Genomic DNA, 18,280 nt, shown 5'->3' on the forward strand with positions numbered 1-18,280 from the left:
CCTCTATGAAAAGGCAAACATATGAAAAGAAAAACACTTCATAGATCCAGCTCAAGTTTTTAAGTGCTTCCAAAGAGGCCATAGGGATGCAAAGTGCCTGCTTATCTCAAAGCACAGGCAATCAAGAAAAGGTGGGGCTATTTGGAACACAGTTGAAAGATGTGATGTCTACCACAGTCTGTGGGAATTCTAACTTTTTGGGTTGTTTGCCTGGCTTGGGGAAAGGAGTGGCGGGGAGAAGGGGGTGAAATAAGTTAGACAGAACCTGAGTCCCTATTCAAATAACACAACAAATAAAAAAGCTTCTTTTTTTAAAGCCATTCCTGCTGCCAGAAGGATCAGTTGAGCATTGTGCACCGCCACATTGTTCACAGCTGAACCTTCCCACACATGTTGCCACTTGGCAGGAAATTCATCATTCTTCTCCTACTGGGAGTAGTCAATGAGAGAGCTGCAGGAACAGCTGCAGAAAACACTCAATGTTATGATGCCTCATCATCACAAGCAACTGCTAGTATAAAAAAAGCTCATCAAAACCATACTGATTGAACCTTGTATTTATCTGACTGGAATCTGTGATCATGCACAATACTTTGACACAGTAATAGCTTTGTTTTGTACAGCTTGACCTTTCGTAACACATTTTGTTTTCTTCTGACAGAACCCTATTAATCTGATATATCTGTCAAGAAACATGCATCTGACAAAAGGAACTATGGTCCATGAAAACTCTTGCTATAATAAATTAAATTTTAAGGTGCCATTGGACTATTCATTTATGTGTGCTCTGCTTTTACTATCTGAAAAAAAAATCATTTCTGGAACTTGCACTATAAAAAGAGATTTGGCAAACATATGTATAGCATGTTCCCTGGCAAGACATAAAATTAACAAGTTCCCTTAAATGCAAACAAATAACCAAAATCTGATTTTTAAAAAATAGATTTGATAAAGCAATTTACTAATAGTGTTTGGGTAGAAAAACTAACCATCCATGCAAGTCAGAAGCTGGGCTACAATTCTCCGTTCCATATCTTTTGAGGCTATTTCCCTCTTGGGCGTGATTGCATCAATCTCATCTAAGAAAAGAAGGCATGGGGCATTGGCCTAACAAATAAGGGAAAAATACATCAGTACTGGCACAGAAATGATATAAAAACTCTCCACTTTATTACATTTTTACAAGGTGTCAGCTGCTTGAATTAGGTTTCATCCAGTCACATATTTTATGAACAATCTGGCCATTGAGAACTCTACATTGGGGAAAGAGGTCTGCCCAAGGTGGACTTCCCTGAATTGATGTCTACAACTATCTAAAACAGATTTGGGAGAAGGATGTGGGGAGAAAGTTCATTACTTTTCCCCTACCAACATGATGAACTCATTTCAAGGGTGCCTCTGTACAATCGGGCATTGATATCATATGGTCAGACTGGCGTTAAGACTAGTAAGAGCAAGAAACAGAATGAGATTAAAAATATAACACTGAAAGGATAAATATAAAGAGATTCCAGAAGCAGGTTGCTTCCACTCAGCAACAGCAACAAAGTAACACGAGAACAAGATTTTTTCCCTTGGGGATACATATGGTATTAGGAAATTAATGAATTTCAAATTCTTCATATGCAGAGTGTGAGAATTCTTTATTTACCAACCCTCCATCGCCAAATTTCAATTTCTGAAGAAATCCACACAGGTAGAATCACAGTAACAAAGAAAGCTGCAATTGGATCTTTTAGCTCAGTGTGGTCCTTGCCTAGGAGAAGCCTTTTAAACAACAGGAAGTGAGCAGGCATCAGTTAATGTTCACTTCCTGTTTAAAAAAAGGTCCTCTCCTACAGCTAAATTGGCACAAGAGCATTCAAAAAGGTGAAAATGCCCCCATGTACACTAAAGGACATTGGGGGACAAAACATTTTTTACCAAAAATTTTGTGTATGTGAATATGCTTACATGTTACCTGTCAGCCTATGGAGAACCCATGAATTTCACAGGGTTTTCTTAGACAAGGAGTACATCTTTCTGAGTCAAGGTGGTTTTGCCCCTTCCTCTAAAATATAGCCTATAGCACCTGATATTCATTGGCAGTCGTCTCTCATCCAAGTACTAATCAGGGTTGACTTTGCTTAGTTTCCAAGATGAGGTAGGATCTGCTTGCTGCCTTTGGGATATTTAGATCAAAGTTTTGGGGGCCACAAAAACAGTCCTGGGAGCTGCATTCAGCCTGTAGGCCACACCTTGTCCACCTCTAGTTTAAATATAAATTAATCAGTTCTAGCAAGAATGCCATTGTTCAAAAATGCCTGTAGAGGTGTTTGAATGAAACCTGAGAATCAGACACAGAATCAAACCACCAAGGCTTTTTGATTACTAGGAACAAAGTTGTCATTAGTTACCCAATCTGCTTATGCTTCCTTTTTTCCTCTAAGCTTAGCAGTATTCTTTTCAGAAGCTGAGAGGAACAGATTTTTCCACTGATATTCTGTGGTTGACTATTCTTACTGCAATGTGAAGTAATTTGGAGTAGGCTGAAGGGGCAATTAAGACCCACTAGCTAACAGACATTAGAAATGTTACAAATTGATTTAATGATAATGATCAACAGAACTACCTACATTTTTGGATTCTCTTTGAGAGTATACTACAGGGACTGCAGGGACATAACAACCCTGTAAGGTGTGCCTGACCAAGAAAGAGAATATGTTGTTGCCTGCCTTCAGATCGTTTCCAACTTATGGCAACCCTAAGACAACCCTATCATGGTGTTTTTTTGGCAAGATTTATTCAGAGGCTTACAACTGCCTCCTCTGAGACTGAGAGAGTGTGAGTTGCTCAAGGTCACCCAGTGGGTTTCCATGGCTGAGCAGGGATTAAAACCCTGGTTTCCCAGAGACCTAACACTAAACACTCAAACTACCAAACCACTCTCGGTCTCTTGAGAGGGAGAGACTGATCCAAAATCATCCAATGAGTTTCATGGCTCAGTGAAGACTTGAACATGGTCATTTCTACATGTGAAATACTACACTAAATTGGTGTTTGACGAATACTTAGAAAAATCCTTCTTACACTGTTCAGACATGATTTCCTTCTTCCATATATCACCTCTTTAATCTGTCCCACCTGGTGCCATCAAAAGCAAGGTACTTCACACTGCTGCATGTCTGAAGACCACAGCTATCCTTGAGTGACAGTTACATGCCAAGATAGGAGAAACACTCAACTTCCCTGTATCGGCAAATAAAAATGCCATTTGGGACAAGCAGAAATAAAATGAAAAGCACATGAGATTTTATGGTTTAGCTTGCACTCTCACCACAGCTTGATCAAAGAGCTCCCGAAGCTTCTGTTCTGATTCACCAGAAACTCCTGACACAATCTCAGTAGCAGCTACTTTAAGGATCGGGAGTTCAAGTTCCTAGAACAAAACAGAATCCCATAAGATTGTATTAAGAAAAATACTTAAGTTTCAGAAGTGTAAAAGAGGCCTCTATAGCACAGGGCTGAACTGGAGGGGGACGGAGTGGGAAGAGTAATATCACATCTTGTTTCAGCAGGCAATTGCTGAAAGCGACACAATATTTTGCAGTCTTTTATCCAGAGCAAAGTGATTTCCATCATGCCAGGAACAGGATAACCAGCAAGGAGAGATTTGCACTATTGGAAGGTAAAAGAAGATAAAACTTGCTAACAAGACTCCACTTTTAGGTCTTGAGGAGCAGACAAGAACTGAGCAGCACAAGAAGAAATGCAGCAAGAGATGAAACATTCTAAAATGTTTCCCTCTATATTCCTGAAAGATCAGGAACTCAGAATGCTGCTCATACTGTAGTTGTTTTGTTTTTTGATGTAGGCTTGATTTTATGATTTTACAAAGAAATTAATAATATGTTGAATGCCAGATTTACTGGTAACAACAGTATTTTAGAAACCCAAAGATGCATATGATTTTAATAGGGAACCCTATGAATTTCATAGAGCTATCCAAAGTCGACAGGTGACTTGAATGCACAAATATACACAAGAGAAGCTAGTCTCTAGAGGATGGATTGTGTCAATGGGCATGACCTTGCTTCTCCACCCCCAAGAGTTTCTCACTTGGCATTTTCTCCAGCAACAGACTTCACTCATCTTTCCCCTTCTTTACATGGGAGGAAAGCACACTTAGACAGACTCCCTACAAATGCCAGCTTTTCCAAAGCTAATTCAAGATGACAGAAGAAATTCCTCTCTGTAGCCTACAGGTGGCATGGGTGAGCCAGGAGCCTCTACACTAGATTCTGACCCTATATAGATCAGCAGTCATCATTTACTCTTTTAGTTTCTAAACCATGTATTGTTTCAGGCAGAAAAAGAAACATATATGTCAAATCATCTCACCCCAGCGATTGCCTGTGCTAGCAATGTTTTTCCACACCCTGGTGGGCCATGTAAGAGAAATCCTCGAGGTGGAACAGCTCCTAAGTGGTTGTACACTTCAGGATGACGGATGTGTATCAGCATCTTGCATACTTCCTATGGTAAAAATTGCAAAGTTGGTCGAATTATAAAATTTGTAAAACACTGAACAGGAATAATGTTGATGTGAAAAAATAATTAGTCAATGTTATTAGTGTTGCTGGCCTTCAATACAAAGGCAGGCACTGCATGGAAAGTAATATGGGGACCAGAATACAACTTCTGTAAAATGAAAGACTTCATTTTAGAACAAACAATATTTCTATTCCTTAAAATATATCCTTTCAAAATATGCTTGAAGGGTAATGAACAATGTGCATAGCAAATTGAACAGCCAAAAAAGTACTGATTATGACTTAGGGGCTCGACAGACTGGCCCTATTATCGCCTGATCGGGGCCACGGCAACTACATGCCACGGCCCCGATCTCTCCTTTTTGCGCCCCGTAAAGGGTACCATAGCCGCCGGCGCACAGCTTTTCTGTGTTCCTTTGGTGCTGTGTCATGTAGACACAGTGCCAGAGGAGCACCATGACGCCGCACGCCATGTGGAGTGCGCGCAGCATTACGTCGGGCTGGAGCGGAGTCAGGGAATGTGTTATATGGACACCGTGCCACGACTCCGCCCCAGGCCAGCCTTAATGGCCAGTCTGTTGAGTCCCTTAGAGAGCAGGCCTTTAGTGCCTACCTCATACAACTGGCAAAACTAGAATCATGAAAGTAAACAGGTTTGTAGAGTTTACTGCTGAACATGGATTGTATCAGTACTGAAAATAATGTCCCTTAGCATAGTCACAAAACAGTACTGGTTATTATAAATATGATTTGTGAAGTTAGGTCTAAATACAGTTGTTTGTTCCAACTACAGCTGATCTATTTAATCAATGCAAACTTGGAAAAATAACACTCACTTTGGATCTGCTACATCAAACTGTCAGCTTTAGCTGGGATTAACAAATGGATTTAGGCCTTAAGATATAAAACCCAGTAATTCAATAACAAGCAACTCTTGGTTTCCATGTAAATACTTGTAGCTTTCACTGAGTTGATATACTGTTTATCATTTTAATTTATCTAGTCAGAGAGTTCAGTTTATCTAGTCAGAGAGTTAAATCTAACCTTCAGAGTCTCATCATTGCCTCCTACATCCTCAAATTTCACTGAAGAGGTCTGAAGCTCCACTCTTTTTGGTTTAACTGCAAGAAAAGTTCACGTAATTACATGAAAAAGCTGTTCTATTCCCAACCACCATATAGGCCCAAAGCAGATGGGCCAAAAAGACTGCTGCACAGGGAACTGTGGTGACTGCCCAGTACCGGTCCTAATTTGGCTCACTGCTGCGGTCACTGTACTTGGCTGCCTGAAGGAGCGGATTATACCCACTCCTTTTTGGCCCAGCTCTTCTAGCCTGGTGCAGGCTCGGTGTGGCTCGTGCTCGGAGCATGTGACATCTAAACACCATGCCCCCAACATAGCCTGAAGGTGGTGCTTTTGGCCTGTCTGTTTTGGGCCATAAAAAACAACCATTTCAGAAAGGACTGAGCAGAACAAAGTATTGTATGTACAAAAATGCTGGCAGAATCAGTAATGTTCTTTTAAAATGTTGTAACTAAGTAATACTGTATATATTCATGTATAAGTCTAGAAATTTTAGTCAAAAAATTGACCCCAAAAAACTGGTTCGACTTATCCATGGGTTGATGTAAGTACTGTACTTTAAATAGAGTGGTAAAAGATGAGATCTTAGTCCATCCTGGGAGCACCAAAAAGAACTCTCTCATCTATCCAGCCTTTAGGATCAGCACAAACAATTAATGTCTGCTGAAATTTTCAAAGTCCTTTGGCATCATTTCCCTTTGCATTATCCTTTGTTACAGGCCCCTAAGTTTTACCCTTGACTTATCCATGGGTCATATCAAAATCCATAATTTTGGCCCCCAAACCTGCCCTTGACTTATACATGAGGTCGACTTATAGTCAAGTATATATGGTAATAATAATAATAATAATAATAATAATAATAATAATAATTTTTATTTTTATCCCTCCTCTCCCGCAGGATCAAGGCGGCTTACGACACAATAAAATACAGTAATAAAAATGAAAGCCTATTATCCTTTTCATTAAAAATATAGAAAAATCACCCTTACCCTTCTGCTTCTTTAAAGCAGATTCTATTTCTTCTTCTACATCTTGAAATTCTCCTTTCCTCCTTTTATTTTGCTTGCTCCTTTGCTTCTTTGTTGGAGTCTCCAAAAAAGACACGTCTTTTGCATTCTACAGCACAAATTGTACAATGAAGAAAAAATGGATTCTGCTGACATAATTTGTGCGGTAAGCTACCCAGCAAGAAAAAGGACAACTGTGCAAATGTAGGCCCCATACAGACAGGCCAAAATAAAGCTGCTTTGGGTCACTTTGGAAGTATGCTGTTTAAATGATAGATGCAGCCTAAGAGTCCAGAACCCGTGCCAAAGCCATGCTCCAGTCCTAAGGACTGGAATGTGGTTTTGGTGCGGCTTCTGTAATCTTAGGATGCATGCATCATTTAAATAGCATACCTCCAAAATGACCCGAAGCAGCTTTATTTTGGCCTGTCTGTATGGGGCCGTAGTTAGTTTTTACAGCCATACTTGAATAATCATATCTCAGCTTAATAACCTGAGATAACAAAGCTATGGATATATTATTGGGGGTGGGAGGACTGCTTGATCCCCTTATAGTTTAAAGCAGGGATGGACAACTGCAGAGGGGTTGGGAGGTCACTTCCCCACTTCAGGCTGCATGGTTCCTCCTGACAGCACCAAATCTGACAATGTATCACTTCCAGTTCTGGGAATTAGCTGAAACATGGCATACTTTCTCAGTTTGTGGGGAGGGAGTAGAGGGCTAGTGGAGAACAAGGGGATGCAAACAGGTTTGGGTTTTATTTGGGTATTTTCCAGCCAAAGAGTGTTAAATATTGGGAGGGGGGTTGCCTCATGGGCTGCACTTTCCTCAAACCTGGTTTAAAGTATCTTAGGAGTACTGAACAGCTTTGTCTGGCTACTAAATCACTGTTCTCCATATGGGGGGAAAATGGTAAAATAATTTATTAATTCCCATTGTGTTTGAAAAAAAAGAACTTTAACCTATTTGAACTGCTTTGGTGATGAAATTTAGCTAGTAAAAGACTTAGACATTAGCTTGTCTAACCATGTAGTTTATATAAAAGTGTGATATTATTAATTGTTACTGACTGAGTTTTTGAGAGAAGACAGGAATGATTAAGATTGTCATATTAATGTTAAAAAGGTTACCTCAGCCATCTGTTTAACACCATCACTCTCTTCTTCTGCACAAAGATCAATAAAAAAGTTTTCCTCTTTTCTGCTTGGGTTTTTATCAATAAACCATCCACCTTCTGAAATCCTGGTCTCAGATGATACTTGTGGAGGAACTCTGTTTGATCCAGGTATCACCATTTGTGAAGATGTGTTAGACTCTGTCAGCCCATTCGTAGGAGATACTGCAAGAGAGTCTGAATTTCCTTTCCGGTATAAGTTCAACAAAGATGTGTTCATGTGATTTGAGGTCTGAAAGATGTAATATTCATAGAAAAGTCAACAGAAGATTTTGACTTTTTAAAATTAACTATTTTTCTAAGCATATACAAATACAATTCATGAACTACAAACAAACAACACCAGACAGTACATTAGTTAATTTAAGCACACATTGAAATCACAATAGTTTCCAAACCAAAATAATCAAAATTGACAATTCATACAAAATTATAAGAGTAAATGAAAGACAAACAAGATAAAAACCAGGCAGGACAAAACCAGAAGACCATTAATAAAAAAAAGATCTCCCTGAAAAAAAGGGAATCAAATCAACTCATTTGAAATGTAGTGTTGAAGGAGATTTCTGTGGATATTCTGGACTGACAAAAAGATAAATGAATGGGTCCAAAAGAAACACAAGCCTGAACTCTCCCTAGAAGCTAAGCCAACAACAACTTTAGAGATCTTGTTGAGTTAGGTACCACTGTGACAACATGGGACTGCAATGACTTCCTATATTAACACCTTACCAACAGACCTTGCCTTTTCCTCAAAACAAATCACCAGTCATTTGTCTGGCCACACAATGCACTTGTTGTTAGGTTGTGCGGTGTTTCCATGGGACTAAGCTTTTCCAGCCGTTTCAGTCATATTCCCCCTTCCATCTTTGGAAACTATTTTCACTTCTTTCAGAGTACATTATATTGAATGACCTTAGGTGCAGGCAGGTATAAATCTACTTTTAGATCATTTTAAGGCAATCTCATCTGCTCTCTTCTGGAGCAGTTTTCCATCTTGCATCCTGACATTATTCTGCATTTTATCACCATTCACATATTGTAGCAAGCCACAGCAATTACCCATTGCTCTCTCCTGTTGAACATCACTGTCTCTTTAAAACTGGAAGGCAAGATTATATACAGGGACAGAAAATACAGGGACAGAAAAATATTCATCATGGAGGAATGGTGTGCCTGGATCGCTTCTATTTTTCAGCAGACACTTTGGTTTGAGAAGAGTTGGGGATAAAGCCAACTATTCATATAGTTTCTCCATGGGTACTTTCAACTGAGCACTAGTAAGGTACTAACAATGAATATGTGTGAATTAGACATACGGGCACAAATAATGGCTCCAGTACTTTTTCATAAGTGCTTGCTAATTATACTCTAAATAAATAAATAATAAGGCTGGTTGTAACACAGTTACAGATCAAGTGGAACTATATGGCATAGATGGGACAACAAACAGGAGAAATACCATATGTTGCACAAGCAGCATGAGCCCACGGCCCACTGTTGACAGGAGCTTGATTATAGCAGAATCACTGGCTCGATTACGGCAGAATCAAACCTATTCCCATGTCTGTCTCTTTAGCACAGGCCCTGGCCTTGAGAATGTGTGATCTTAAATTTTGTTGGACTCACAGCTAGCTGGGCTGATCAGAGGCCACTGGTTTAGAGGCAAAACCATGCCAAGGCACTAGATGGCAGGAGCAGCATATGAACTGCGACAAATTCCATTTACAATGTCATTGGGCCTCACTTGTAGCTTACCTCAAAAAGAAGGCTGGTCACCTCAAAAAGAAGGCTGATTTAAGTGTATATGCTCTTGTATATATTGATTTTAGAACTGTAAATAATATTAGGAACAAATAACAGTAGGTGCACTTTATCAGAATTACTACAGGCAACACACTTACAGGTAGGTCTGTGTCTGTGTCAGAGGAATCCATGGAGCTTTCTGAATCACTTTAGGAAAAAGAGAAAAGATGTTTAACAACCACAGATTCAGAGTTTAGCAGAACACATGAAGATAACAACAATTCATTCAGCTGGTTGAGTATATCCCTTGGAATCAAGCCCTCACACTATGAATGATAAAGGCAGCATGTTAAAATGAGTTATTTAAAATGGAACCAATCTGCCTTTACATAAATCCTCTCACCTACTAATAACATTGAGCTCAGTATATAAGTGCACCCGCATCATACGTGGGCGCATTATACGTTGCTTCTTCCACTGCTGTGCACTGGAAGAAATAATGGTGTGTGCGCCCATGGCGCATGTGCGCTGCTGCGGCGCACCACCATAAGCACGAGCCCCATTACTTGTAATGGGGCTCGAGGGTAAGCCCTTTTTCTTTTACATGGGGGGGGAGGAGCCCCCCGCATAAAAGAAGGGCGCACTGTATACTGTAAAAATTAGATCTGAAAAAATTGACTCTACAAAAAATTCACTGAAGTTACAACTGGGAGGATGTCTGGCTAATATAGTAAAATGTTATTCAACTCAAAGTACAGTTTATAAAAACCATTCAAAGCATAATCATAATGTAGCTTAGACTAACTGTGGCTACCAAGACCCAGCAGAGAACTAATGGAACAAAACACTGTTAGCTCTGAAATGAAAAGAAAAAAGAGGTTAAAAACCTGCACAAGAAAGGCAGGATTATACATTCAAATGCTTTATATTGGAGAAGCTACTCACACAAGAGGACTTTCCTCTCTTCAACTCTCCAAATCTTCAAGGCTACCCCAAAATACTCAAGAGTAGATTTTGAGGGCAGATGGGAGAGCAGCTGCAGGAAAATGAAGAATTATCCTTTTCCCTATTTTACAATTGGCCCACGGTATCCATGGTCTTGCCATCTGCAGATTCAAGCATCTGTGAACAGTAAGCCAGTGATGTCCCCAATGGTGGGACATTCATGTGGTTGCACTGCTATAAGGGACAGCCCCTGTTGTCTTGTGGCAATGCGTGCCTGCAGCCGTGCCACCATTAAGTTCCATTGTCCCCAATGGCAGTGTGGCTGTGTGCATGTGCCGCTATTGGAGACAATGTGTTCTTGAGCATCTGTGGATTTTAGTATCTGTGGGGGGTGAGTGCGTGCATGTCTGGAATGGATCCCCCGCAGATACCGAGTGCTGACTGCACTAACAGACCTTCTGTCAGCAGGTAGAGTTAATTGTAACTAGTTGTCCCATGGGTATTATCCATCTTTTTTTTTTAAGTAATGGTTCTTGAAACTTATTTGTCATAAATATAGAAGCTTACTTGTCTCCCTCTCTGTGTCTTGCTTTCTTGGCCAGGTGTTCATCTTCCAGAGCTGCCAAATCCTCAGCCTTCAACTCATCATTGATGATTCCAAAAACTAAGGGGGGGGGGGGGAAAGCATACAGATAAAGACCTGAATTTTGTTGGTAGTTCCAACAAGAGTATACTCACTAAATCAACTGTTAAATGGTAAGTCAACACATATGTGAATCCTATTGACTCAATAGTCCTTTTCAGATTATCAACAGGATTCAGGCTAAAATAACAGTTATCCTGTAAGAAATGGGTGGGGAGCCTTTGGACCTTCAGAAGTTGTGGATTTCAACTCCCCAAAGAGCCAGTAAGTATAGCAAATAGTGAGGGATTTTTATTCAAAAATATATAGAGGGTCAAGCTGTTCCCCAGTCTAAAATGTGCAAGAGTAAAGGTAAAGATTTCCCCTTTGATATGATTGTCTAGTTGTGTCCAACTCCCTCACAATTTCATTTGGCACCTAGTATAAGCAAATGCCAGAAATACTATGTACAGTATAAATTTACTGATGTTTATTTGGGTGAAAAGTCAAATTCAAATGCATTGTCCTAAATAAAACTGCAACTTAAAGGTTAAAATCAGCAAGATCTAGTTAGGTAAGTGTAAATATCTAAAGTATGTCTGGATTAACCATAAACAAGCCATGATGTAATGATTTCCCTTCAAGTATAATAATAGCAGACTCACCTTTCTCAACCTGTATTCTAAAAGCATTTCTTTTTCTTCGTCCATAATCAGCACTGAAAATTAATTTTTAAAAATTAGCATTTCTCTTAAGGTTTTGTTTAATACAAAATTTAGCATTTCTCTTAAGGTTTTGCTTAATTTCTATAATACAAACACCATAGGAAAAAACAGCCTAACCCATAATTATCCAATGTTAAAGTTGAAGACAGACTACATCCAATATTTATATGACAATTACTTATACTGGACTTCTGTCTTGTCTCAGAACGCTCCTTGAAATAGCATGCAATTGTGTAAGCAGGAGAAAGAAGAAATGAAACAGTGCTCCAAAAAACACTGCAGAAACAATCCAGTTTGAGAGAGCTTAACTGCCCTGGCTCAGTGCTGGGGAATCCTGGGAATTGTAGTTTATAGTGGCACAAGAGCTCTCTGACAGAGAAGGTTAAATGTCTCATAAAACTACAGTTCCCAGAATTACTTAGCACAGGGCCAGATTATTTCTGCAGTGTGTTTTGGACCAGGATCTCAGTAAGCCCTGAACTGAATCATTGCAAGTGGATGCTAGCATGATCCTATATTCTACAAAACAGCAATAGATAAAACAGCACTAAAACATTTATTAAAACTCAAGCAGACAAACATATGATATATGAATGAGCTTGTAATAAAGAAATATTATAACTAATATAATATAATACAATGCAATAATATGTGCCACATAGCACTCAGCCATTAAACCACCTCTTCAGAAATGTTTAAGATCACATCAGGGTGGGCAATTGTCTGAGGCCTTACAGGGTGGCAACCACCACAAAAAAAATGTTGTACCCCAGTGTGGGAATAAGGGAGTGTTTTGCCATTTCGGGGGCATTGAGTGCAGTCCCTATGCCATTTTAGGTCCCAGAGAGGACATTTTTACAACAAGAAAGATACTAAATCATTCCTGTTTTCTAAAACAGACTTACCTTGGACCTAAAATAACCTGGAGTGAGGTGTCAAAAAGTGGCGCATGGCGCAGTAGGCATTTAGAGCAAAATAAATCCAAAGCAATTTTGATGCTGGGGGCCTTGGGGCCATAATATTGGCCCAAGGGGCACTTTCTGCCCCCTTTGCTACATGTGTCAATTCAAAAGAACATCCCATTACGCTCAGTGAGCTCCAAACTAAATTAGTACAGGACTACAAACTTGATTGCTCTATGAAAGACTATCAGGGAGACAATTTTATCATACATGGACATTTATTTCTGGAAGTCTGAAATCTATCCATCTATTTTAGCTTATAAAATATATATGTTTAAAAGGTTCTAATTTGTCAGGTAGGTCCTCAGTAACTCCATCCCTAGCCAGTTCCCAAGAGTCTTCACCATTCAAACAAGAATGACTGGAGATGTATAGGGTTCTTTTTTATCTCTTAAGAAATGCATGGATGAACGCAGAACAAAAAGGGATAGGTTAGGAAACTTCTGTAAACCCCCCTCCCAAATGCCAGTAGTGATTCCAGATATTACAGCTAGAGATGAATGCATCTGTGAGAGCTCTTCCTACAGAGGCTGGCTGAAGATTTTAAAGTACATTTTCCCCATTTCCTGTCCATTCTAAAGTTGTACAGCAACATCTATAATAGAAAAAAGGGAACCCTCAATCTAGTAAATACATATACTAGAACAGAGATGGGTAAACTCTAGATGTCATTAGACTACATCTCCCATCAGAACAAGAACAGCATAACAGATGGCAAGGAATGTTGGGAACTGTAATAAAAAAAACATGTGGAGGTCCATACTTTACCCACCCTTGTGCTTAGGAAGTAGACCATACTGAATGTGGTGATATTACTTCTGAGTAAAAACAGGGGTAAAGCAGACCACTGGCCTCTAGTGTCTCCTACCCCGATTGGACCCCGATTGATTGGGGACCGTGGCGACTGGATGGTCCACTCTCAAAGTGGGCCGCCACTGTGATCTCAAATGAGCCATCAGCAGGAGTGCTTGTTCTGCATTCCTTTTGCCGGTGGCTGCAGACAGCCTTGGAGAGGCTTCTGGCCAATCCAGGGGCGTGCATCATCTGCCTGCCATGCCTCGAAGTGGCTGGAAACTGCTCCTTTTGGTTGGTCTGTTTCCGGCCTCAGATTCTAGGTACATGGGATGGGAGCCAGCATACAAGAACCATTGTGGGTAAGAGGAGGGGGGAGCTACTCTGTTCAATACTGAAATGTACAGTAGTCTGAATTGTACCTGTTATTCCCAGTATCATGGCACTTTCACCATTTCTTCACTGGCTGTGTTCAGATACAAAATTAAACTCTAATGTGGTACAAAAAGAACAAGTTTCGGTGAATCTGGGGTTTCACCTCTTCTCAGTGGTCAAAAGGAAGAGAGCAGAAGTTTTCACATCCATTTTCAGTGAGCAGTACTGATTTATTTAGTCTACATGTGATAAATTAAAGGAAGAAGCCAAGATAATCAAACATGATGTGAATTTGGCTTGTTTTTACAAACCATGAGAAAATCTAATCACAGTTTGCCCAGATTCAGACACAGTATGTAAGTGCAGTTGGCTCAAAATGAAAGCAAAAACTTCTAACTACACTAGAGGATAGGGGAATATGTGAGCCTTGATGCTCAAGCACATAATGCTAGACACAATAACTTAACACTGCACGCAAACCAAACCACTATCACTCTCTCTCTAAAAAGAAAGTAAAAGAATTAAATATCTTACTCACTTGTATGTTTTCTGTAGATCTGCAGCTAAAATTCCAATGTCAACATACTGGCCACATTTATTACTGCTCAGGTACTGCAATTTTAAAGAATGCATAAACAAAATAATTTAGATTAAGCAAATATATATGCATTCAAGAGCATATATGTAAAAACAATGGCTTGAAAATGTATTCTATTCACATACTATATATACACATAATTTCTCATATATATACTCTGTGTGTGTGTGTGTGTGTGTGTGTGTGTAGAGAGAGAGAGAGAGAGAGTGAGAGAGAATGTGTACATGTTAAGTTAGGCAGTGATTTCCAAACTTTGGTCCTCCAGGTGTTTTGGACTTCAACACATAGAAGCCCTAGCCAGCTAGGCCAGCAGTGAGGAATTCTGAGAGGTGACGTCCAAAATATCTGGAAGACTAAAGTTTAGGAACCACTGAGTTAGTGGTTCTCAAATAATAGAGCAGGAGCACACAAGAGCTGCTAAAGAGTGGGGAGACCGAGGCCCAGATCCCTCCTTCTTCTCCTTCCCTTCCCAAACCTTTTCTGTTCTGAAGGGGAATAAAAAGTCAAAGAGGGTGCTTGGAGCAGCCGCCTTTGCCTGAGGGAGGAGAAGGGGAGAGGTGAAGCACAGTGGATCATGGCCTCTAGTGGGGCTCATCCCAAGCCACCACTTCTTCCCCCACGCATCCCATCACTGCCATGAGAATGAATGTTTCTGTGTGACTGTGTGAGAGTAAATATGTATGTGTGTGAGTGAAAGAAAGAACAAAACTGCTCTGCATCAATAATACAGTTTGACACCACTTCAACTGCCATGGGTCCATACTATGGATTTTTTCGGTTTGTAGTTCTGTGACATATTGAGCCTTCTCAGCCAGTGAGCTCTGCTGCCACAACAAACTACAAATCCCAAGATTCCATAGCATTGAGACATGGCAGTTAAAAGTGTTGTAAAACTGCAATATTTCTGCAGTGTGGCAGCAGCCTCAGTCAAGGAAGCCACAGCAGTTAGTTTGCAAGCCCACAGCCTAATGCCATAAAAGGGGACTCAGAGACATTTCTTTGACAAGGACCCTCTCAAACCTGGACTGTGTTGGCTGCCCAAGATCGTGGCTGAAGATATGTTTAACCCTCACAGCAAATACAGTACATTCCCAAGCACAGCACTTTACTCTTCCACTTAGAAGTAAAAAGTAACCATTTACTTACAGAGGAAAAATCTTAGGAATGCCTCAAGGACAGCACTTAGGTAGAGAGATAAAACTGCCCCCCTACACCTGGTGTCTCAGCCAGGTGCAGTTATTTGCTAAACCTATGCCTGCTAAAGACTGAATCAAAGAAGCCACAGCTCTTGAGTTTGCAAGATATGAGCAGGGCTGTTGATGACAGGTTGACTTGGCGATTCCTCATTCATAAGGTCCTCATAAGTCAACCTGACAGCAGAACAACAACAAAAATCTAGCAGTACAGAGCAGTGGTATTCAAATTTTTGTCCTCCAGATGTTTTGGACTTCAAATTCTAGGAGGCTCAGACATCTTGTCCAATGATTAGAAGACACCTAGAGCCAGCATGGCATAGCATTTTAAGAGCTGGATTTGGACTCTGGAGACCAGGGTTCAAATCCCCACTTGGCCATGAAATCCTCCTGGATGACTTTGGGTGAGTCACACTCTCTCAGTCTCAGATAATGCCAATGGTAAACCCTCTCTGAAGAAACTTGGCAAGAAAATCCCATGAAAGGTTTGTCTTAGGGTCACCGTAAATCGGAAACAACTTGAAGACAAACAACACCTCACTAATGGAACAAAGTTTGAGATCTGCTGCTGTGAAGTAAACCCATTACTGTTGTTGCTGTGGGACTTCAAGTTGTTTCCGATTTATGGCGACCCTAAGGTGAACCTATCACAGGGTTTTCTTGGCAAGTTTTTTTCAAAGAGGGTTTGAAAATTGGCATCCTCTGAGGCTGAGAGAGTGTGACTCACCCAAAGCCATCCAGTGATTTCCATGTCTGAATTGGGACTTGAACTCTGGTCTCCAGAGTCCTAGTCCAACACTCAAACCACTACACCATGCTGTCTCTCTTAAATTTACCCCAATATGATGTGCATGGCAGCTCATGATTTGGGGGCACGCCACTGAGGCAAAAGCAGCCTCAATATGTACAGAGACAGGTTTTTCTTCCTCCAAAGCTGTGGTGAATATTGGAGCTCATGAAACCGACTGGGTGCCCCTGGGCAAGTCATATGCTCTCAGCTTCAGGGGAAGGCCATGGCAACCCCCCTCTGAACAAATCTTGCCAGGAAAAGTCCTTAGGGTTGCCATAAGTTGGAAATAACTTGAAGGTACACAACAACACGTAACACAGCTGTAAATAAATCATTTCAGAGCCAGCATGGCTTAGAGTTTGGCTATGACTCTGGAGACCAGGGTTCAAATCCTTGTTTGGTAATGGACAATCTCCTCTAAACAAACACTGCCAAGAAAATCCCATAACAGGTTCGCTTTAGGATTGCCGTAAGTCAGAAATGACTTATTATATTAACTTTAATGATAGGTTCACTGCCTTAAACATCACCATAGGCCAGAAATGACATGGAAGCACAGAACGGTGTGGCATAGTGGTTTCCATTTTGGACTGAGACTCTGGAGATCAAGGTTCGAATCCCCATTCGACCAACAATAGGGGCTACAAGATCTCTCTACATTATTATTAATTATTAGTGTATTATTAAGGAGCTACAACATCTCTCTACATTATTATTATTATTAATAATAATCATTAAGGAGGTACAAGATCTCTATGTTATATTATTATTATTAAGGAAGCTATAAGATCGCTACATTATTATTATATTTGTTGTTATTATTTAATATTATTGATAACAATTATTATTGCTATTCTTTGTTTTCTTGGATTGTCCACCTAAGGCACGTTTTAATTTTTTTTAAAAGCCTGTACACTCAGTGTGTTCAGCGCTGTGCAAATTGACAGTGCTTCATATATAAAGTTTAATAATAATAATAGTAGTAGTTTAAAAATTAAAGAAGTTATAATAACAACAACAAACTGGGGCTCGACCCAAACCTCGCTCCTAGTTGAGGCCACAGAATCACAGAATCATGGAAGAGACCCCAAGGGCCATCCAGTCCAACCCCATTCTGCCATGCAGGAAATCCAATCAAAGCATCCCCAATAGATGGCCATCTAGCCTCTGCTTAAAGACCTCTAAGGAAGGAGACTCCACAACACTTCGAGGGAGTGTGTTCCACTGTCGAACAGCCCTTACTGTCAGGAAGTTCCTCCTAATGTTCAGGTGGAATCTCTTTTCCTGTAGCTTGCATCCATTGTTCTGGGTCCTGTTCTCTGGAGCAGCAGAGAACAAGCTTGCTCCCTCTTCAGTAAGACATCCTTTCAAATATATAAACAGGGCTATCATATCACCTCTTAACCTTCTCTTCTCCAGGCTAAACAGACCCAGCTCCCTGAGTCGTTCCTCATAGGGCATGGTTTCCAGACACTTCACCATTTTAGTCACCCTCCTATGGACACATGGCTCCACTTTCTCAATGTCCTTTTTCTAACAGAAACGGAAGGAAGGAAGGAAGGAAGGAAGGAAGGAAGGAAGGAAGGAAGGAAGGGCGGACAGAGAGAGAGCGAGAGCGAGAAGGAAGGCGGCACCTGCTTGACCCTCTCCTTCAGGCGCCGGTCTCCGGCTACGGCTTGGCCCCGGCTCCTCCTCATGGCGCCTTCAGCGGAGCTCCTCGCGCGGAGGAGGA

At 40.6% G+C, this 18,280-nt stretch overlaps 1 protein-coding gene across 5 annotated transcripts in view; it reads right to left on the reverse strand.

The window, feature by feature from the left end:
* Positions 1–18,279, reverse strand: part of NVL (nuclear VCP like) — a 64,574-nt gene extending 46,295 nt beyond the window's left edge. For 4 of the 5 annotated variants that reach the window (XR_016281696.1, XR_016281695.1, XM_089529400.1 and 1 more), the window contains exons 1-11: positions 18,183–18,279; positions 14,506–14,579; positions 11,779–11,831; positions 11,059–11,155; positions 9,705–9,753; positions 7,757–8,032; positions 6,608–6,734; positions 5,577–5,653; positions 4,381–4,515; positions 3,317–3,418; positions 990–1,107 (exon numbers count right to left, since the gene is read on the reverse strand). Coding sequence is in view for 3 of the 5 variants with exons in the window: in XM_089529400.1 (XP_089385526.1) it covers positions 990–1,107; positions 3,317–3,418; positions 4,381–4,515; positions 5,577–5,653; positions 6,608–6,734; positions 7,757–8,032; positions 9,705–9,753; positions 11,059–11,155; positions 11,779–11,831; positions 14,506–14,579; positions 18,183–18,245 (1,171 nt within the window). In the remaining 2 variants the exon portion in view is untranslated. Of the gene's footprint in view, positions 1–989; positions 1,108–3,316; positions 3,419–4,380; positions 4,516–5,576; positions 5,654–6,607; positions 6,735–7,756; positions 8,033–9,704; positions 9,754–10,491; positions 10,567–11,058; positions 11,156–11,778; positions 11,832–14,505; positions 14,580–18,182 lie in introns of those variants that run through there. The other variant, XM_089529403.1, reaches the window with a different exon arrangement.
* Position 18,280: the final 1 nt, after the last annotated feature.

This window comes from Sceloporus occidentalis, unplaced genomic scaffold (assembly GCF_023333645.1).
Source record: "Sceloporus occidentalis isolate IW3139 unplaced genomic scaffold, rSceOcc1.0.p SCAF_6, whole genome shotgun sequence".
Taxonomy (NCBI): domain Eukaryota; kingdom Metazoa; phylum Chordata; class Lepidosauria; order Squamata; family Phrynosomatidae; genus Sceloporus; species Sceloporus occidentalis.